At 38.1% G+C, this 22,691-nt stretch overlaps 1 protein-coding gene across 1 annotated transcript; it reads left to right on the top strand.

The window, feature by feature from the left end:
* Nucleotides 1-723: 723 nt before the first annotated feature.
* On the top strand, nucleotides 724-21,734 carry LOC136347179 (MOXD1 homolog 1). The gene is made up of 12 exons (XM_066296938.1): nucleotides 724-938; nucleotides 9,918-10,428; nucleotides 14,962-15,117; nucleotides 15,458-15,631; nucleotides 16,997-17,282; nucleotides 17,341-17,461; nucleotides 17,638-17,779; nucleotides 18,043-18,159; nucleotides 19,059-19,360; nucleotides 19,416-19,594; nucleotides 19,729-19,877; nucleotides 19,967-21,734. Exons 2-12 carry the CDS (start codon nucleotides 9,946-9,948, stop codon nucleotides 20,126-20,128), a joined length of 2,271 nt encoding a protein of 756 aa, XP_066153035.1. The 5' UTR covers nucleotides 724-938; nucleotides 9,918-9,945; the 3' UTR covers nucleotides 20,129-21,734.
* Nucleotides 21,735-22,691: the final 957 nt, after the last annotated feature.

A 22,691-nucleotide genomic window follows, 5' to 3' on the forward strand; every position in this document is an offset into this window, starting at 1 on the left:
TACATTTTGCAGCAAGAACAAAAATGTCTTTTCATTCGAGCGACGATGGCAAAAACACCGTAACAGTAGATTTGTTACTTGTGTTACGGGTGAAAAAATTTGTATAAAATTAAATACAAATTACGACATGACTCCAATTTTATGCTCGGCAGTGTATGTAGTTGTACCGCTCGTAAAATCTTCAGAAAAATTAAGCAAATTTATGGGTAAAACCCAAAAGCGCAGCAGAGGTCACAAAGTCGATTTCTGGACTTTAACCAACCAAACACCTTTTGGGGATTCGACCCCCTTGTCCCACGTCAAACTTTTCTACAGCTTTCGAGTAGCTCTTAATATCAACATTCGATATGAATTTTTCACATCTGATACCATTTCCTAGCTATTTGAGCATGGCAGGCAAACAATCGGTTGGTGCAATTCACGGAAACCACCCAGTATTTTTTTTCAGACATCTCCATGTCGCACGTGTTATGAGTGTTCCATATCCCCTTATGCGGGCATTTTTGGAGTTTTGGGGTATTATCAAAAACAAATCCCCAGGGGTTGGGGTAGAAACGGCAATTTTCAATAGTGCTACTTAGCATCTCGTGCATTTTGAAAATAAATGAAAACCGCATTATTCTCTTCTGAGTTGGTAGTGCAACCAATGTTAACTCGCCCATTGAAAGCCATCTGTAGGTAGCCGGTGTGCTGCGATTGATGATGTGCATGGTAGGAAAGGAAGAGGGTTGCCCCCGGCCTGGGTACCAGACCATCACATGCCACCATTAAATTCGTACGGGCAACCGGCCGAGAAGGAACAGGAATAACGATTTCATACGGGCTCAAGTCGTTTATTTCGGGAATGACTTGAATAATCTTCCTCGCGAGTTCGTATTATCATAGTGAATGCTCTTATTGGATTACTCTCAGCGAGTTCACTTCGTTCGGCATTACAGGTAAGCTACAGCGTGTTTCTTTATAAGAAAAATCTCCTTGCTTAGCTCCTAAAGCATCACACCCTATAGGAAACAAAAAAGGTTTCAATTGAAATTATGCTAAACGGGAATTCTTACCCAACTCCTGAGAGAGCGGCCTGATGAAAATAGAGCAAAAGGTGAATTGAGCAACAGCGAAAACTTTTTACGTGGTTTACCTTCAATCAACCAAAAACTCACAATGGCAATAGTTGTTTGTCAATTTGCTTTAAGGGCATATTGGGTAAACGTATCGATTATTTCATAATCAAATCGGGTTCTAATGATCAAAAAATGTCGTAGGATAAGTTCAACAAACTCGATTTTGTCCTCCAAAGACACAAAAAAGTCTTTGATTTTGGGCAGTTTATTAAAAACAAATTGAGGCTTCTCTGGTTAAAAGAAAGATTAGAGAATATGCAATAACAGAACCCGACATGGGCAAACGAAATAATAAATTCCTAACGTGTTGATAATGATGAAATCTATGCCATCATGGCTTATTATCGAATTTCTCACTCGGAATAGAGACTGAAAAGGAGGGTTTCCACTGCGTTGAAGCCCTAGAAAACATTAATTGCTAGTTGACGCTCTAGGGATTAGAGGCATACAAGAAAAGTAATGGAAACCTGGCTAATGGCTAAAGGCTAAAAGTTTTCTACCCAGCAAGTCAGAGCTGAATCAATAGAGAATAGGGGACAGGAATATCGTGCCAAGTAATTGGATTATTAGAATTAATAAAATAGAAACTGGAGTACGCACTTTATTGGAAACTGATAACTGTAGCTAGTAAATCCTGCACCTCCTGTCCCTTTCGACCAAATCATAATTGCGATCTGTCCACAAATATACGATATAGGCCTGCATCACCATTTCTCAGTGGACAACATAAAGCCCTAGATATTAGATACTCTCCCTCAATATTGAGCTGTTTAATGTGTTCAATAATATTTGTCCAATGTTGCTCCATATTGATTCAAGAAGATTATCTACTATAGGCAGTTCGCAACTAGGCATGGCAGATAGAGACAATAAGGAAAATTGCAATTGATCGACATTCCCCCACTAGTGAAGGAAAATGCCCTTTACTGCTTTTTTTTCGCACCGAAACGCGCGCTCCTGCCGTTTTCCGCCTTCGCGCAGGAAGTTTTCCGCACTGAAATGTGTGTGGGAAAGTGTCTTGTTCCGTATGCGAATTAAAGATAACGTTAAGACGGCTGCTGGATTAATGCATGAAAGCCGCGAGATAGAGTCTGTCCAGTAACTTTCATTTAACTTTTAGTTCTAACTCAAACACTGAAATAGATGCGTGTCAAACTTTGGTATACTCTTAGGATACACTGTACTTGAAATACAGTATGTCTACAATATTTACGGTACGTCTTACAACTTGCATTAACGTAATTAAGAGGGCATCAAAACATTTTTAGAAGAAAACTCTGGGAAGTCTTGCAAAGTCATTTATTAAATGAGTTTCAGTAAAAGTTGGATTTCAGATCGAATAAAACTGTAGAATATAAATTTGAAATTTTGTATTCGTGAGTGAAATCCTCACAAGATTTTAAAAATCGCTCATAAAATCTGCAGGGCGGCTTTTTCTCTTGGGGCAATTTTGCCCTGTGCTCCCCCCAAATCTTTTTTGCGGCGCCCAAGTAGCGGCTCAATTTTCATAATCTCGCAAACAATTAATTGAAAATTTTCTTACTTGAACGAATGGGCTCGTACAAGTACGACACTGGAACGGTGCCGGAAATCATCCCAAAAACGAGTAGTTTGGATTTTTTCGGATCAAGCATTCGGGTTACTATAATCGATTTAATTATTATGACTATAACACAGTAATTTCACGGTCAGTGATTCGGCCCAAAGCCTGAAAATAACAAAAAATCTGCCCCTAAACCATGTCTTTTTCTCGTGTACCAAAGGAGAGGATGGAGACAGTGGGAAAATGATTATTGTCGCGGTGAAACCCCATTAAAAACCGGCCTGAAGGTGAACCAATTCCATCTTGAAATGACACCAAGATGGCACATTTTGAGGAAGTTTGAGGATCTGACCGGTCTCCAAGTTTTAATGTGACTCGTCCTTCCAGAACCTTGAAAACTGGAAAGTACGAAATTGACTCCAAAAGTCCTTATTGATCCCGCACCGAAAAACTACAGATCACTAAATTCCCAATCAGTATCTATTATTAAAATTGCGGTTCCCGAACTGATCTTGTTCTGGAATAACAATGTCATGTGACCAAATTTTGTTCTGCCATCGCGTGGATGGACCGAATTTTAAGGAATAAAGCGAATTTCACATGTTCATATTTCCACTCGAACTATGGGATGTGACGTGTTGGGGGGCAAATTTAATATTTGCCCCCTGCCGGTAACAGGGCCCTGAATCGCATACTGCGGGGGGCCCTATCGTTACGCCGCTGCGACTTGCGCCAGCCGCTAATCCCACGCGCACGGCAATTAATAGTTATTTAGCGAACAAGTTAGTTAATGACGGCGATTAATAATCAGGACATTACAAATTGATTGTAAAGATTATTGATCGTTCCGAAAGTTAATAGAAGTTGAGATTGATATTCGTTTATTGATCGATTGAAACAAATCCGTTTGCTGTGTATCGACAAAAAAAACGTTTCAAAATTTTTCCAAAAATTGATCAACTATCTCTCTCTCTCTCGATCATGGGCAGCTTCTCGCTCGATTGGATTAATAAAAAGGCCACTTTTCACAGCTGATACTTCTTCGCTGTCGGCGACCCGAAGCACAATTTCATTAGCACTATTAATTCAGGATTTATTATACATTCCCAAGGCTATTATGACCATTTTGTGCATAACAGGTATATTTCGGAAATAAAAATTCAACAAACGTCTCATTTTTAACCGTTTCTTCTGTGTTTGTGACTATTTAGGTATTCTTTACGCCGAAAGATAATGAGTCATACTGTTCAGCGATCACCATAATTTAATGCAGAACCTGTCTCGGATTTAAAACAATAAGTCTCAAGAAGTGCAATGCACTCAAGGCGCAATTTAGAATCAGACGCAAATCAGCTCGAGCATGAAAGGGAAAATTTATGTAAAATTGGACATCAAATCTTGATTTTTGTGTTGTCGCGACTCGCACAGCAACTTCTAGATAGCTTAAACCCTCGTTTTTCACCCGGAGCAAGAATTCTGCACGAGGTCTAAAGACAAGTAATTACCTAAATAATCGTTACCTCTGAAACGTAGAACTATAATCGCGCCCGTAGCCGAAGAAGTTAGCTGAATTATTTTAATTTTATGCCCGGAGCCACTATCATTAACGTGTAATACTCGCATAAGCCCATAAACCGATAATTTCCATAAATGTTCTCTGTATTTTAACTTCGCTTTTAATATCCACTCATTATGAAAGTGTACGATCAACGGAGTACAAGCTGTAGATTACTCTGAGTAATATGTCAACCTAACGTAACAGAAACCGATAAATACACTGGCGAGCATAAAATTCGGCCTGCGCGAAGTCCCGACTTAAATCCCATAGAACATGTTTGGGACGAGATGGGAAGACGTCTTCGCAGTCGTGTACCCGCTCCAAGAACGGCTAGGGAATCGCGAGAATTTCTTCAGGAAATATGGGAAAACCTACCCCAGGATGTTATTCGCAACCTCATTGAAAGCATGCCCCGAGGCTTGTAGGCTGTCATGAACGCTAGAGGGGGAAATACGCGATATTAATGTCATTATGAGTTTTTTTTCGATAGCACAAAATTGTGTTCAAAAATGTTACAGTGGTTGGGTAATGGACACCTGTACAATACATCGGTTATTTCGGTACAGGATCGTGTTTTTTTTACCATTTACCCTTAACAAGGTTAAAGAACCTCAGAATCGATAAAGGCTATCCTCTTTTATTTTTTTGGAAGTTAGGAAGGCAAAAATTTCGAAAATACTAAAGTGACCCGAATTTTATGCTCGCCAGTATATATTACTAATCGTTCGTTAAGAAAAAGGCAATAGCTTACGCTTTTTCCATCACATTTCGGTGATCATTTTTGCAATGATACATATGTACGTTCATAGGAAATTAAGCAGCATTCAATCTAATGAAAATGTTTGTCGCCGACACACCACGAAAGCAATTTACTGCCTATTTATTCTAAAAGAATCCTCATTTACTGTCCGTTAATACCAAAGTATTAATGAGGTACCCACTACAATTAAAGTTAAAATTTCCGGCTCAACCGGTCACAGTGGTTCAAATCTGGCCGGATATGGCATATACAGAGTAGGCAAATTTCGATATTTACGTGGGATCACAGGCAATTACAGGAAAGAGAAAAAAATTTATGAACTCTTCCCGATTTTGATTTTCGAGCTAAAAGCAAGCTCTATGTTTTTTCAAAAATAACATATACACTGCCGCGCAGAAGATCAGAAGCGCCTAACGATTTCGAAGTAAAAACTGTTTTGAGAAGGAAAAAAATACTATTTTTAGTTAAGCAGTGTACCCAGTTATGATCCAATATCAATGAAGTGTAGGACTAAAATTGAGAGGAGTTTTAAAATTAACTTAATACATTAACAAGGAGAACTTACAAAATTCAAGTTATGCCTGAGATTCGACGAAATGATCTTTTTGTTTTTTTATCATAGATTCACAAATTTCCGCCATTTTTCAAAAATAATTTCGTGAAATACTCGCTTGTCACCTGTGTCACGGACAGTGCTATCATCTTACAAAAAAAAATAATTTCATGACTTTATAGTAATCGCGAAGCTTAAATAAAAAATTCACCTCATATTAATAGTATACAGGGTGTTCTTGAACTACTTAGCGAAACTTTAGGAGGTGCTTCTACACGGCAAATGCTACCAAAAATGTAAGATAGAAAATTTCGAAAAACTCAACCCACTTTGAGGAAATTTCATTCTTTGATTTTTGAGGACTTGTGGAGTTTTGCAATCTACAATCCCTCGTATCTTGCTTTGCGTTGCCGCTACAAAACTCCAATTGTATCGTTGAAAAGCCACTTACATTTCTCAGGTTAAGCAATCGTTGCGAGTTCATCTTGTTACATTTTCTGAAAGTAAAATTTTAGTATTTCTCCCTTTTTGTTGCATATTCAACTGCCCATTCCTCCGAAAGATCACCCATCTTATACCATTTCGTACTTGATGAAAAAAAAATTACCACCAAGTACCTTTTTACCGTGGTACCGTTTCTTGAGATTACCTAACTTTCAAAAAAGTGAGGGCGGTGTCAGTTATGGAAAATCACATGCACAGAAAAAAACCGCATTTGCAAAATTTTAGAGTTCGTTAATACCATTAATGTACGAAGATAATGTGGACGCAGTTGAATAAGAACAAAGAATACGTGCAACTTGTCTCCTAATAGGTAAGAGGAGAGGAGAGATCGGTCGCGCCATCCGGACCATTCTTCGGACGTGCGGGTTGCATTTGCGCCAACAAGAAGGGCATTTTGAACAACATTCATCAGTTACAGTGTTTTGTTCAAAATATTTTTTAATTTTTGCAAAAACAGTATTTTCTGTGCAAGCGGTTATCAATAATCGACACGTCCCTCACTCTTTTGAAAGAAAGATCAACTCTGGAAAGGGTGCCATGGTAGAAAAGTACTTGGCTGTAAATGTTTTTCGTAAAGTGTGAAGTAATATAAGATCTTTTGGAGTAACGGACAGTTAAAAATTTAACGAAAAGAAAAAAATAAAAAAGTATGGTTCGCAATGGTTGTTTCAAATGGGAAATTTAAGCGGCTATGCAAAGGGGTTTAAATTTCAAAACGCAACAAGGCCTAAAAAAAGAAAAAACGAAATTTCATCAAAGTGGGATGAGTTTTTAAAAATTTTTTACCTTTTTTTTAGCATTTTATGTGTAAAACCACCCCCTCAAGTTTGGCTAGGTTGTTCAGAGACATTCTGTAGTTATAAACTGTCTTTATTTCCTCGGAAAAAGGCTATCGACCAAGCTGGTTTTTCTGCCCATGGGACAAATTCCTAACTTTAAGCGAATAAACCCTATTACAAACCAAACTTATAAGTTACATCTGGAAATGTTTCAACAGAGCGGTCGAAGGCAAGAGAAAGCGGGATTGTCTTATCTGCCTTGTTAAGTAAAGTGGTTTCAGTATTGTTGAGTTGTGGGAATTGTTCTTCCACTTCTTCTGCAGTTGTAATAACTTTCGATTATTTTTGCCACGTATGTACGTTGGTATGGTAATTGGGAGGGTCAAAAATAATATTTTTTTACGGATTCGCCTTATAAAGGGATTTTTATCCAACCTCCGAAAGAGCGCATATCATAACTACCACACAAGGTGTACGGGATAAAACGAATTAAAATCATGAATTTTTCCCAACCATGCGATATTAAAAAAAAGTGATATTATTGAATTGTACATCACAAAATCTTTTAGTCAACGTTTTTACTCCCTTAAAAACTTAGGAGACAGCATAGTTATGAGAGTTACTGAGTGGTGGCGACTCTTCAAGGGACAAAAACTAGGGAAAGAAGTCATCACTTTTGGAGCTCATAATCAAAATATCTATACCTCAGTATGTTGCAACATTAAATATTCAGAAATCACAATTTTCCTATTCAAGAGACCTCAACAATAACTGAAGTATAAATACTGAAGCTTCTGCTTTAAGCTTGATGTCCCCAAGCGTGATCCTCTGTTGGAACGCAAACGTTAATTATTACGTGTAACGTTAACGCAACGTGTAATTGTTGTAAAGTTTCTGAAAATTAGTATTTAGTAGAAAAAGTAATGTACTCTCGCTGACGACAATGCAATGGCTGATAGGCCAGACGGAATCGAGCCTCAGGAGCTTTCCCTCTAAATGTACGTACCATTTTTCTGCAATTCAAGATTAATTTCAAACCCGAGGATAGTCCCAGAAACACCCGACCTAAAGCTAAAGAAAAAAAATTAGAAAATATCACATTATTTCTCCCACAGTCTCCTTTGAGATTGTTTCACTTTTCCCAGCGATACTCTTTGACGTCTCTACCCTGTAGTAAGGAGCTTTGAACATTTTAAAATAGACATCAACCTCGGACTCTGTCTTTTCATTATTGACAATTTTTTTCCACAAAGTCATTTCTTCAAATTGGAAAAGAAAAAAGTCTAAGTGGGTTAAATCTGGCGAATAGGGTGGGTGAGGAATAAATTCGAAACCAAGCTGATTGATTTTAGCCATAGCGATGACGGAAGTGTGGACTGATGCGTTGTCTTGAAACAAAACTTTCTTTTTCGCCAAATGCGGTCGCTTTTTCCCAACTTCTTTGTTCAAACTCTGTAATATTTTGCAGTTGTCAATGAAAGACCTCCCAGAGTAGAATCTAACTCCGCTTTCATGTTGAACGGACCAATACCTTTCAAACGCAAGTATTGAATCACGTGTGGATGATCGATTTTTCCATGTTCACAAAAGCTTTAAATATTAAAAAAAAACTTGAAAGCTCCCGCCAAAAACGCCTATTAATACAGCATCCTCGAGCTTTAGACATAATTTTTTAAGCTTGCAGTTTTGTTATATCGGCAAACTTTTAACAAAAAAAAGTACCATCTATATGTCATATCGGGTACTTCGGGGGCGATCCTCGTACGTAAATTTTGAAGAAATATACAGGAGCAGCCAGCCATAAGGGAATATTTTCCCGAGCTGGCTATTTGACACAATGTTGGACGTTTTCGGCCGCATGTGTGGACCAAACCTGAACCAACCTAGACCAATGTCTTTTAAAATGCCAAAACATACCAGAAAGCGTTCACTTTTATGGCGATTGCGATAATAGTTCTTTGTGCATTATCTGGGAGCGCAAAGTGATTTATTGTCGCTGGAGGGGGATATCTCTCGGGAGCGATCAGATTTTGCGCTTGCGCTACTTACATGATTTCTTTTATACAACCGCGACCTTCGCAGCTCTTATTGAAAATATTTTTTTTGTCAAAATTGGCACCTCATTTATTCAACGAATTGAATTAAAACGACAGAAATAAATGATGATTTCGAATATTAAACTAAATAAAAGTTGCGATGCTTCAAAAAGCGAACTTATTGAAGTGGCGAAATCTACGTCCGCACTTGAAGCTAACTAGTAAAAAAATTGCTTTTCTGCGCTCCTTTTCGAAAGCCCGAAGGATTATTTTATGCGTTTGAGCGCTTTGTGGGCTTGTTATGGGCCATAACGAAAATATTTGTGTATACATTGGAAACAAGTTTTTGCGAGCAGAAGATTGTGTTTTTTAGAGAAACGGCGAGGCAAAACGTTCATTAAGTTAAAAAATTATATACCTTGGCAGCTATACCAACCACAGTCCACCAAATGTTGTGGCTCGAAACGATCTCTATTTTACCTGAAGGATATTTTAATGAGCCAAATTCTGGTTAAGATTACACTGAATGCCAATACGCCCAAACATTTTTTGACCAACTTAAATTCCAAACATTTTGCGGCCGTTTGGTTGAGCTTTCAAAAGAACGCTTAATTTGCAGGCAAAGGGAAATCGGTGAACAGATATACGAAGGGCAAACTTTTAAGGTCACATTGCGTGAATTGGATATACTTTTTGTAAAAAAGGTAATCTGCAGTTTCCTGCTGATCAGTGCTACGTAAAAGTGAAAGACATTAATTCGCTTGCCATTGGAAGTCGAAGAACTGGATGTTTACCACAGATAATGCCTATAATGTCTTAATAGAGAAATGAGTTGCTAAGTGGATTATTTATAAGCTATTTCCGTGTAGGACCGAAAAAGTCGCCTATTCAGAAGATGTAAATTTATTCCAAACAGGTTCTTCTCCCATTACCGAGAGGAAGTTCTAATTATACGTTTTATTTAGTGCACTCGCAGGTAGCAGCGTTTTTTGCTTTTCTGGTGCACCCATACTGCGATATTAATCTTTCTAAATTGTTCTTAACGATCGTTTCATTTTTTTTTTAGATAATGCACGTCTGAACCTGCCACCAACATGGGATACTACTGCAACCGCCATGCCATCTACCTCATACTATTTCTAAGATCACTCAACTTTGTCGCAACCGAAGACCTGCTCGATCAATACGTTAAGCACGTGCAGCAAGTCAACAATTTCGAAGAAGCTCATAATTCCAAAGATAAGCTAGACCAACCACATAGAGAGAAGCACCTCTTCACGCCAACCAACCACATAGGCCAGACTCCTTTGAACACCGAGTATAACAACGTCGGAGATGACGCTTCGAGAACTGCACGTGCTAAAAGAGACACGGACATAGATTGGAGCCACACAATGTCTTTGGATAACGAGGGGTTGGTGGTTTTGAAATGGCAGCCAAGACACCAGGAGATTCTCTTCAGGGTGGAAGCTAGAACTCAGGGCTATGTTGGACTGGGCTTTAGCGGCACCGGCAGCATGGAGGGCGCTGACATTGTCATGGGTTGGGTTGATGATCAGCAGAAGGCAGTTTTATTGGTGGGTATATTTGACAAGTTTCACTATTTAGTAGGCTTCTGCAGGGCAAGGGCATAGGGCGGACGGAGGTCGCTGTTTATGCATTGTGTCCAATATATGAAGAGGTAGTGTGAGGAACTCAGAAATGGCAGGGGGTGGTTGAAGATATAAAAAAGCCAACAAAATCAGACCCAGTATGAGTTTTATTTCGACGTTAGCTATATTTTTTTTTAATTTATTTAAGAGCATTTATTTCACTATTATTACTTTGCGATAATCTGTTGGGGTTTTATCGTAGCACGTGGAAATTAGCTTAAAAGCTGCACCACCAAGCTGCGTATCAGCGATTTGTATTCGAGCAACGATTCTCAACTAAATTTTTTTTTAATACGGTCCTGTTTTTGTAGCGAATTCGATAGATACAAAATTGATGAATTGACATACTCTTATTTTGGAATATTATACAGCAAATATTTACGGATTTTCATGGGAACTCCAATCCTATGAGCAGTCCCCCTTCGACTGAACTAAACCATTATGCAACATGTCTAAAATCTCCTGGTAACCGAGCAGCTGCCTTTGTCACCTGCTCATACATGTGTGCTCGTGCCGCATATGTCAGGCACAGGATACGGGCATTAGAACAATGAGTCATGTTCTTCGACATTTTTTCGGTCAATTATTCACTGCTTTCCTTGCGAATTTTAATGTGGCTTCCCAATTGGGAACATCCTGATTAAGGTGTGTATTTTTCTATGAAATATCGTGAGAGTAGCAAAACGTTACAGGGTCAGATCCATATCTGTCGGACTTTAGTTGCTGTAACTTCTAAACGTACAACGGCCGGTTTTGCAAGTTTGCTGCAAAGTGGAGTGCTGTAAATGTTGTAAAGCAGCTGGTGTTTTCCCCGCTAAAACGAGGCCGAGAAGTTGTATTTGTGTGTGCCCCGAGGGATTTAATAAGTGTGCATGCACACACGAGAGAGGGTAAAAATTGCTCCCATTTGCGAGTAATATCATAAAGTTAGATTACGGGATGGTTCTCGATTCATTATCTACTTGTGCGAGTTATTATATACGTCTCGTACGAGAATCCCGCGATTACCAACAGCTACCGACTATCGAATACCGGTACTTCATTCTTCGCATGGCAAATGCAGGACTACCCGATGTTAAGTTATAATAATATCGTGTCAATTAACTTTGAAACATAGATACAACTTTCGCGAGAGAGCATTGCATCGGATCGCTTTCAGCAAAATCGGATCAATTTATTGCGTTGGCCTCCACGACCTCCAGATCTTGCACCCGTCGACTACAAAATTGATCACATTTAATTTTTTTTTTATCGAAGTAGCTTAATTGTTTCTTTCAGTTTTTGCATTTGAATTTCTTGAGTTTACTCTTCGGGTAATTCTACAAAAATTATTTGTATAAAGCGGTCATTGCCGATTCATGACTTTTAGAAAAAAATTAAGTCGATTTACCGGTCGCATGAAGTGTTGGTTAAAAGGTATTTTACACAGTTTTGTCCTTTTTAATTAGGTAATTCCTTAATTGTTTGGGGATTTCGACGAACTTCTGGTCCAAGACTATCACTAATGTCAGCCTAATTAAGTGACGATATGATAATAGCACACACCTGGTTTGTTTCCCTCTAATCTGCATAATGCGTTTGTGAGGCTCAGCTCAAAGCGATCAGAATAACGAGGTTATCATCTTTCGCTTTCGAAGCTTCCAATTACTATACTGGATGTTATCCGACCAAAATTAGAGTTGTTCGGATTTATTTGCTGCTTTATTGGAATTCCACATTTGTGGCATACCAATTACCGGCATTTCCACGGTAAACATGCAAATAGTTAGTCCCACGGTTGCATTAGTTGCAACTCAATTAATTTCAAACGATGCAGTATTGATAATATCGCGAGGCCTCAGAGGAAAAACTTCAAACTTTTCTAAGTTGTCTGCTGCATTGCTGAGGAACAGAAGACTGGAACTTTGCATAAATATAAATACTCTCGATTCCGGAAGTTTTATCTGGTTTAAGGAACATCGGTTCAACTTCCTAAACGTAACTTTGGGAATTAAACAATACAAAATTTTCCAGTTTCCAGAAATGGGAAGCATGCAGCTCGTCTGGCACAAAGTTCCAAGTTCCTCCTCATCTCCCTAAATCCGCGAAGCGGAGCTTTAAACCGGAAATTATATCGTGGCCGTCTTTCGCTGATTGGGCTTCATTGTTATTTCCACATAAATAAAAAGAGATAATACACATTTGCTCTCATCGATTTGGGGCTTTAAAATGGGCTTTAGAGCGAATTCACAGAAGTGAAAAGGCATCTCGCTTTCCGCTTCATGTCTCCCACAATTGTTGGCTTTGCTGGTCAACAAACAAATTGGGCCTTCAGGGTTTGCTTTATAAAGTGGGAATTGAGAATACATTTGTTCTATGAGTTAAAGTGTAAATTAGTGGAAAAGTTGGTTTCTAGGTTGAGAGCGGTCAACTTCGTGCTAATAGGGTGAAATTCCGCTTTATCAAGCTCGAGAAGCCCCATTAAGGTAGTGACTGACCTCTATTCTAGCAGAACTTCTATTCTAGCAGAACTTTTATTCTAGCAGAACTTAGAAATTTGTTCTAGGCAGATATTGAGAGAGACTGGAAAGAACACACGCGTTCACAGTATTTTTGGCAAATCTGGATGACTTATTGTAAGACGTTCTCAACGGAATGAGCCCAATTTATGCCTGATCCCATTATAAAGGCTTCTCTATGGAATATGTGTTTGTCGGTCAAAAAGTGCCTCGTTATAATCCTCGTATAATAGGGCAGATGAATTTACAATCCTAGCAAAACAAAGCAATACAGAGCATATGTTGTTTTTCAATGGAGCTCAATATTAACTGACGGACATAAATTTCTCTAAAATTGGCGATTGAGGTATTTTGGGAGATATTTCAATTTTGGCTTAAAAGCTAAATTAACAAGGAATTCTACATAAGATGCTGTATGTAACGAGTAGGTAATAAGGTTTTATTCGACTCATCAATTGATGAACTCGCTCAGCCACAAATCGTCTCATAAAGTTCTACGTTACGTATTTATCATATAAATAACTATTATCAGTGTTACATGTTCTAGTGGGATATTTTATCTCGATATTCCAAATAAGAGAAAATTAAAAGCCGTTTCGCGGTTTGAAACCACCCAGACCGGCGTTGTCCCCCAACTTCCTGTATCCGGTCTCGGAAGGGGCCCCATTCTTTCTTTCTTTACGAGGTACGCTTCCAGTTCATGTAAATACCTCCTTACGAGAATGGACGATTTCCTGTATATAGGTCTTTCCGTTTTTCAGACCCGTTTTTAGCCAATTACTGCCTGACAATTATTATTCAGTTCAAAACATACAGAAGTTTTAGGAGAACATGCGACGACAAAAATTCAATTTTAAGTCGGCTACCGTGAGACCGTTTTAGCAATGAATATTTTTTGAGCATTAAATCAAATTCAGGTACCAAAGGCGATATGTTTTTCCAACTTTAAAATTTCGAACCGAAAATTCCTCCTCAGTGCTGGCCTGCTTTATTACATTGGTCCACACCCTCTTTTAAGAAATATATTGATTATTTTATTAATAAAAGGAAATACCAACGGCGACTTAATTTCCTCCATTTGGACATTCGGACACTGAAATTTCCAGGCGTTAGATTGGTGCAATAAATTCACAGAAAACAGTTCGCAGAGTTTGATTTTTGTACTCGGAACAAAGTTCTATAATTGACTGCTTGACAATGAATTAATTACTTAAGTGTTGCTTAGAATATTTTGATTTGAAAAAACAACAAATTTTGAAACTTTCCTCTTTTTAGATTGGATTTTTATTATAAATGTAAACAGCAGTGTAAACCAAAGCAACAAAAACTTCTTCTAAAGTTGTTTCTAACCAAAAGATTTTAATTTAGGAACGAGTAACTTAATTCGACCTATTTTTTAATCGTTTTTAGACCTAATGCTAAAAATAATCATTTATTATGTGCATTTCCCTGTGCTTATATGAATTCCATAATGCAAACCATCAGGCGCGCGCGGAAAAATATCTTTTTCCAGACTCGTAATGAAACATATTTTTGCGCGTATTTAACTGAAGTCTCGCAATTAGTTACCGTTCAAGAAACGGTGCGCAATTAGGTCAATCAAGTCAAGTCATGTAACATACCGGAAAGTTAGTACTCTGCCTGAGACGTAGAGGGCACTACCATTCTTGAATATCTAGGTTTACAAACAAACGGATGGTTAAGGTACCGTTAAGTAAAAAATTCCCTTTTTCCGATGTATTTTTTTCCGAAACAAGTCCACATTGATCAAATTCCTAAACAGAACTTTACTGGCCTGCAAACTGCGGATCTCTGTCTTGATTTAGTTGATCCCGCAACTCTGGGAGAACGTCCGCGAAAAACTGCTTGAACTTCAAAAACTCCCGGTATACTTCTTCTTTGCGGTGACTTACATCCTTACGTAATCTATGAAAACGTTCATTGTGAAATTCTGTTTCAGGACTGTCATGGTGCGCCCAAAAGCCAAGGAAGCGCCCCAGTGAGAGACATCGTCGACAACTACACTCTCATGAAGGGCGAGCAAAATTCGACACACACCATCATCGAGTTCAGAAGAGTCTTAGATACTTGCGATCCTGATGACTATGTCTTAACGGTAATTGGTTTCAACACTCATTATTCATCCTGAAATTTCCCCATCATAAAAACTCCTCAAAGCACTTGTCTTATGAGGACAATCGACTATATCGAGGCGAATTTACCGGTTCATCTCTTTAGTATGTTAATTTATACATTAATGTCTCCCTTTACGAATCCTATTGTGAGCGACCTTTGTCAACCGACCTTCAAAAGCAAATGAGGAGACCTACAAGTTTCCCTTCGTTTGATCCTTCATAAACAAACTGAACCAAACAACCCAATAAAAGTAAATTTGCTTTTGTAAACAAATCTTTGCCCAGAAATTGAATAACTATTTTATTGGTATTTTTTCCTAGGGAGACACGGTGCGGATAATCTGGGCTCTCAACGACCGCGATCCCAGATATGAGGGTGAGATGGTCTTCCATGGCAAGAAAAGGGGTGTCCAGAGCGTGCATCTACTAGGCCCCTCTACTGTAGTCACGGCTACAGAGGATTTAACCAGAAACTGGGATGTTGTCTTAAATAATGTAAGTCTTACCAAAAGCTGTAAACAGTAATTTTTCAGCATTATTAGCTCTAAAAGCCTCATGGGACTTCGCTACTTTAATTTTACAGGTTGCTGGCTGACTGAGTCCATATTTTAAGCCCGACTGAAATATGCGTTTTCAATCTAACGCTATCTGGAATCTCGATAGGGAATTCCAATTATGCTGCTTAATATTCTTGTCGAATGAGCTCCAGGGGATTTCTCGAAAATTGACAATCAATGAATAAAACAATTCTAATTTATTTGCGGATCTCGCCCACCTAACGAAATTCTGAGTACCAAAAACTCCCCATTAACGCTCAACTTAAGTTCATCATTTTTTATTGTATACTTCCCAAGACATTCAGAATTACTCAAATTTTAAACAGAAAATTCTTGATGAATAATCGCGAGATATTCATCGAAATTTCACAGTTGATGAATAAAACAATAAACCTTCGACTATTACTTGTGATTCTCAATCAATTTGCACAATTTCCAGAAACTCTCAACAGGAAATCTGTTGCTATCCGATGATATACCTTTTTCCACATTGTAAATTTAAAGCAGGAATTTTAAGGAATGTGAAGTTATACACATTGTAAAAACGCTTGCTATAAACTTGATGCAGATAAGGCCTTATGAATATTTAATACCACTGAATAAGCTTGAGAATATTTTATGAGTGTGAAAACAAAACCCTGGTTAGTCTGATTTGCGTCAAATTAATGTTGAGGCCTTATGAACAATTTATTCTAGATTTTGCGCACTTCCTTCATGTTTCAAGTTCAGTTTTTCCTGAATAATTCAAAAACTACTTTTCGCAAAAAAATTGGAGTAAGCAGACACGACAAATACGGATTTTATCCGCGAACAAAGTAAAGTATCGCCCTCTCATATAATGCCAGTCGCTCCCTCCCGTCCATCGGGGATTATGGCTTCCATTATATGCTCATCTAATATTACCCTATTATTATCATAAAAACTCGTTTGGTTTCATTGAAAAAAAAAACAACAACAACCGAATATGGTTCTTCAAAAGCATTTTTAATCATTGGCCGGTTTCTTTTCATAAGTGGAAAAAAGTGACGTACCTTCCACAACGTGTGATCGATGCACGCAAAATTTAATATTATCTCAAAACCTATTTTGAACTGAATATTGAGGTTGAAATTTTGCTCCTATTGAGTGTATCCCCTGAGCTAAAAGCAGAAAGCTAGGCGAAAGCATTATTGAAATTTCCAAACACCGCAGTATTGGAAAATTCGAAGAGGCTTTATATGCAGTTTCGTATAAACTTTCTAACGGCTCATGTTTACCAATAAACCAATAAAAATAAATCAAATAATTCTTTTATGGGTTTTAGTTCGAAGTCCAAACCAGCACGGGCACAGTCTACTGGTGCAAAGTCTTCAAGGCTCCGACCTTCAACGAAAAGCATCACATCACTGGGTTCGAGCCCATCGTGGGCACGAATCACAGCAATATGGTCCATCACATGATAATGCACGAGTGCGAGTTGGGTGAGGGGGCTAATATGGACATTTGGGAGAAATTCGCCAAAGACGAAGGGCAACTGTGTTATAGCGACATGCCTATGGAGTGGGAGAAATGTCTGACTCCTTTGGTTGCATGGGCTATAGGATCTAAAGGTATTCATTTAAGCAAAAACACGTCCAGCCAGGAAAACCAATATTCAATTTGTTCCAGGAGAAAATTTCCCCTTGCACGTTGGTTTGCCTCTAGCAGAAAAGAAGGTATCATTCTACATGCTAGAAATGCATTTTGATAATCCGCAAATGATTTCCGCTCGAGACACATCAGGATTGAGGTGAGAATATGGGAAATTCTAATTGCGCCGATATCTAAATTTGAAGCTACCAATGGCGCAAATCACCATTTAGCCGCGAACCTCTTCTTGAAACCTATATTGCCCCCATGAGAGCTCAAATTTTTTATTCATAAATTTTAATTGATAATTAAAAAAAATGTTTTTCTACTCTATAGATTGCGTTACACAAACAAGCTAAGACCGAACGAAGCAGGCATCCTCATTACTGGAGTGGCCCCATCGACTTTGCATTTCATTCCGCCCTATCAAAAAGAATATAAGACAGCCGGATATTGCAGTCTTGGGTGTACAAAGGAGGTAAATTCTAGCCATAGAACTGACGATTATATTTTTATTTATTTATTTATTTTTCTAAATCGGAACCGATTTTGAAAAACTTATTTACTTGCACTAAAAACTTTTTCCTAAAGCGAAGTTTTAAATACGTTCAGCTCGAGGGCAGCGAGAACTTTCCTGAAAATTCTTTGCTCTGCGTGGTTTTTCATAAGATTACTGATTTAAATATTATGTATCTGAGGCTTAGAAGCGTCTATATTTTTTTTGTCGTTAATTATGCGCAGGTATTTCCCAAAGATGGTATCAATGTTGTGTCCGTCATGCTGCACTCACACCTCGCTGGAAGAAAACTCAAGTTAATTCATATTCGAGCTGGGAAGGAGATGCAGCCTCTTGCGCAGGTAAATATAATTCGCCTAAAAACCACAAAAGTGATAGTGAAAAAGGGTCTTGAAAGTCATTAGTAATATCTACCACGGAAGAACAGGTGATACCAGTGATACATCACCCCTTAGGGTATACTCGGCGATATTCTCTGCGTTGGCATTATTTATTCTCTCTTTTTTCCTCTTTCTTATGCCATTGTTCACTTTATCAGTACAATGAACACCTGAATTTTTTTCCACCAACGTAAATTCGCACCAACTCAAATGAATATTCGCGCAAATGAAAATCGAAAAACTAATATCAATGGCAATCCGTGTCTCAGAAATAGGAAGAGGCGAAGCCACCTGTTCCATGCGTTTCCTAAAAAAATCCTATTCAAAAAAATGTTTTTTAGTGCGAAGGTACGACGATATGGAAATATTAAATAAAGGGCCTATTTGATTGACCCTTCAGATAGCTAAATTTTCCACAAACCATGTTTGATCTAATTTAATCGTGAAAGGAAAATGAATACGCTATTCCCAATATGCAGTTTTTTTTCCTTTTTTTTTTTGGAGTTTCCGAAATTTAGCTCCGACACCTCTGACCCTTTCAGACGAAGCTCACAGTTCAAATCCCAGAGGGTTCAAGGAATATTCATTCAGTTAGAGGTCGTGCGTTCGTAACGCTCTAAATATGCATTAAACGGGATTAGAGAGATAAAATTACATAAAACGTTTCATTAAACTCCCTAGCCCTATTAAACTTTAAATTGTCGCGTTTGCTGCGCATTCAATTTCAATATTTGCAATCCAGTTTTAAAATCCCTGGATCTAGGGGGAATTAATATAGGATTTCTCCTTTTTAACGTAAGCACGAAAAAGTAATTTCACACCTTCTTTCTCTTCCATTTAACTGAGGAAATTCATTATAGGACGACCGCTACGACTTCAACTACCAACAATCCAGGGCTCTTTCTCAGGATACGACAATCCTCCCTGGGGACGGTCTCATCACGGAGTGTACCTACTACACTGAAGATCGAATTAGACCCACACTTGGAGGTTACTCCACTAGGGATGAAATGTGCCTCTCTTTCGTCCTTTACTACCCCAGAACTGACCTAGCGGGCTGCTACTCCATCCCCCCAGTTCGGTATTTTTTTGAAAACCTCGGAGTGAAGGAGTTTTTTGGAAGAAACATGAGCATGGTGGAGAGGGCCCTGCTCGAGGGAAAGTGAGTGTTTTGCAATTTGGATTTTTCTTAAATGTACGACGTCCGATTTTGATAGAATGGAGAACGATGAAAACGTGCCAGTTAGCACACGCAAGCCGTTTCAGATAAATCCAGGGGATGAGTTGTCACCTGAAGCTAATTCCAGGGCGATAATGGAGCTGAGAAATGCCAAAGAATACGTCATTGAAGGGGAAAGTGCTGAGAATAATTTGTTTGAAAGACTAGTTATTAAAGGTAAAGTTTTTTTTGTTTGTTTTGGTTATTAGTAAATTTATTAATTTATTTTATTAGTCAATTTTTCTCTCTCTCTTTCTTGTAAGTTAGCCTTTTTTGGTAGTCAATCAATGTTAGAACTTGACCTGTTACAGAACCTCAGGAATTTAGGAATAAGTCCTTCATGATGCACCTGCAGAGTATTCCGTACAATGAGACGATTCTGACTAAAAAGATGGAAGAATACTTCTACAAAGGTCTGCATATGACGTTTTGCCGAAAGAGGGATGATACACTTGCTATTGTAAGTTGCAAGTCCTCTTTTGAACACTTGAGTTTTCATTGTTCCCCTTCGTTATGCGAGGTTTTTACCATTTTCGTGTCTTATTCCAGAAAGAAAATATCGAAAGCCTTCCAGTTTTCCAGCCCTATGAGAACCAAGAAAACGTCGAGTGCAGCTATAAAGCGAAACGAACGTTTACTAGCGGAACATCCTTCTTAAGGGCTCATTTTTCGATTATTGCGGTTTACAACTTCATTAATCTTATGTTTTGAAAACTGCCGCAAGTGCGTGTTTCCTCAGGTATGGATACGTTTAAAAAACTGACCAAAAATTAATTATATTCCCTAAAATACCCTGATATGTAAAAAATGTAAATAATTCCCTTACTAAGCGCTTTGAATACATCACCTTGGAATCCCAAATGTTTGCATACATTAAAACCGTTATTTCCAATTTATTTCTGATAATGTTTTGTTCGTTATTTATGTTTACTTATGTGTTATTGTTTTAATTTATTGAACTTAATTTGTCATATTTATTTTGTAAATAGGATGCGTAGCTCGAGCAGTGTAAATACCATTTTTTACCAAAAAGTGTTAGATAAGCTTAGTTTAATGCAGTAGCGATAACAATGAAGCTGGGAATTTGATAAACTCATATTACTTAATTACCGCTGATACACTGAATTATTCAGCAATCAAGCGCCAATCAACAAGTGCTATAACCGACATTGCGCGTTAAAGGTAGAAGCGCCATTGAAACCTATTAATACGATTTTAATGACAACCATTCTGGATTTATAGTCGGATCAACGGATCTTTATGTGCGGTCACACAATGCGTGCACTTAGTATGCACCATATGTATAATTCCTCTTTATTCCGCAATATTACGTACGGACGAAGCCGAAATGTATTTTTTACAGGTTTAAAACATAAGCATGTTTAAGCTATATGCTCCTAAATAGCACGTAGGACAAGGACAACATATGTTGAGCTTAGTGTATCTGACGTCGCATTTTTTAATTTCAGACCCTTAGCAATGTAGGTGCAGTATAATGAAACGCACAATAACAATATAACATATAATTATTGCTTTTGTTCGACAATTTCCATGAGTGTACTGTAAAAGTTTAGCATACAATAATATTATGCTAACGAAGTATCTCGTCAAAATCCTCAAAGATATGTACATATACATCAAAGTCCAGAGACGACAGTTGTTTCGTTTTGTATTGCGAAGCACGTCGCCTGATCGTCCCGTAATTGTTGGGACATCAGCGCAAAAGGGCTGCTAGCTCATTACTAATCAGTATTACATAACAATATGAAGGCTTATTACATAGCATATGTTAGTAATTATTGATTCCCTGTCGTAAGTCAATCCAACTTGCAAATTATTGGCGAAAGAAAAAATATATGAGCATTTTTATGTTTCACTGGACAAGATGACAACCAATCAATAGAGGCGCATTGATGTCGCGCATGCAAAGACTCGTTGACTCGACTAGTTTTATTCCGTGTTATTTCCTTTTTGATTGTAAATATTATTTGTTTAAGGTGTATACATTTAATTTATTTATTGGGTTGGTTGTTCACCTATCTCAATGTGTGCATTTACCATCTTGGACATGGCCATTGTAGACCATCTAACCCAAGAACGTCCTAAAGCCGCCTTTTGAATTTGACAGCAGGCGTAATTAAATTTATGTAAAGGCGAGCAGTTCGTAAAGCTGGTTGCGAAAATTGAAATTAAAAATTTATATAAGGGGCGCTTATATCGGGATACCCTGTACATGCGCAGATTGATCCTTTTCTGAAATATGAACTTAATAAATCAGCTTTTTTTATACAAATTACGTAGTTTAATTTTTCCGTGTCATGATTCGCCAGTGAACTTCTACAGTGGACGATTTTATTATAGGTAGCCAAATATGCATGAAATCGAAAAAACTCTGCATCGTTGTCCTCCTCAGGTCTTATCCAACAAAATCCTTTTTTGTCATGTGTCATTCTGCTTTATGTAATTATTGCTATCGGATTTGACTGTATAGGCAACTAGGCGTGTAGTATGTTTTTCATACTCATACTAATTCATTAAAATATATATACATTTCATACTAAATCATTAGTATTTCTGGGGGGCTACCTGGTAGCAATTCTAATAAATATAACGCTTAACTTGGAAAAGAGAACATCCCGTAAAAATGGTTTCAATTCAATCATTTTTGGTATGCACATTTCTTACACTAAAACAAACATTTAGTTGAAAAATTTAATTGTTAAAAACCAAAGAGAATTAATAATTTGTCGTTCCTTCGCGGTATCTCATACATTCCAGTACACGTCTAAGCGTGGATTTAATGAGGTAGCTCATGTTCTCTTGGGGGATCCCATTCCAAGCTAAATGGACAGCATGACATAGCGCCGTTCCGGTTTATACAGGATGGAGTAAATTAAGCATCCTTCTACCTATGTTCAATGGGTGAGAGATCTGGAGATCGAAGTGGTCAAGGCAGCAAATTCGTTGAATTTTGTTGAAAAACGTTTATAGTCACTTTGGCCACATGTGGTGGTGCATTGTCTCGCTGGAAAACTGGATTAACAAGAGTTTTCAGATAAGCCACGAGATGAGGTGCCAGGGCTTCTTGGATGTATCGTTGGGCTCTCATACTCCCTTTACTGTCAAAGTAAAGGTAACCTACTAACATATGCAATACCACCCCCCCGAACAATTACTTTTATGGGCTGATGGACATGTCTCTGTATTGGAATCTGAGGCTCACGTCTTTCACCCCACCTTCTTCTTACTCTTGTCTGACCATCATGCATACCCT

Source organism: Euwallacea fornicatus, chromosome 27, assembly GCF_040115645.1.
Source record: "Euwallacea fornicatus isolate EFF26 chromosome 27, ASM4011564v1, whole genome shotgun sequence".
Lineage (NCBI taxonomy): Eukaryota > Metazoa > Arthropoda > Insecta > Coleoptera > Curculionidae > Euwallacea > Euwallacea fornicatus.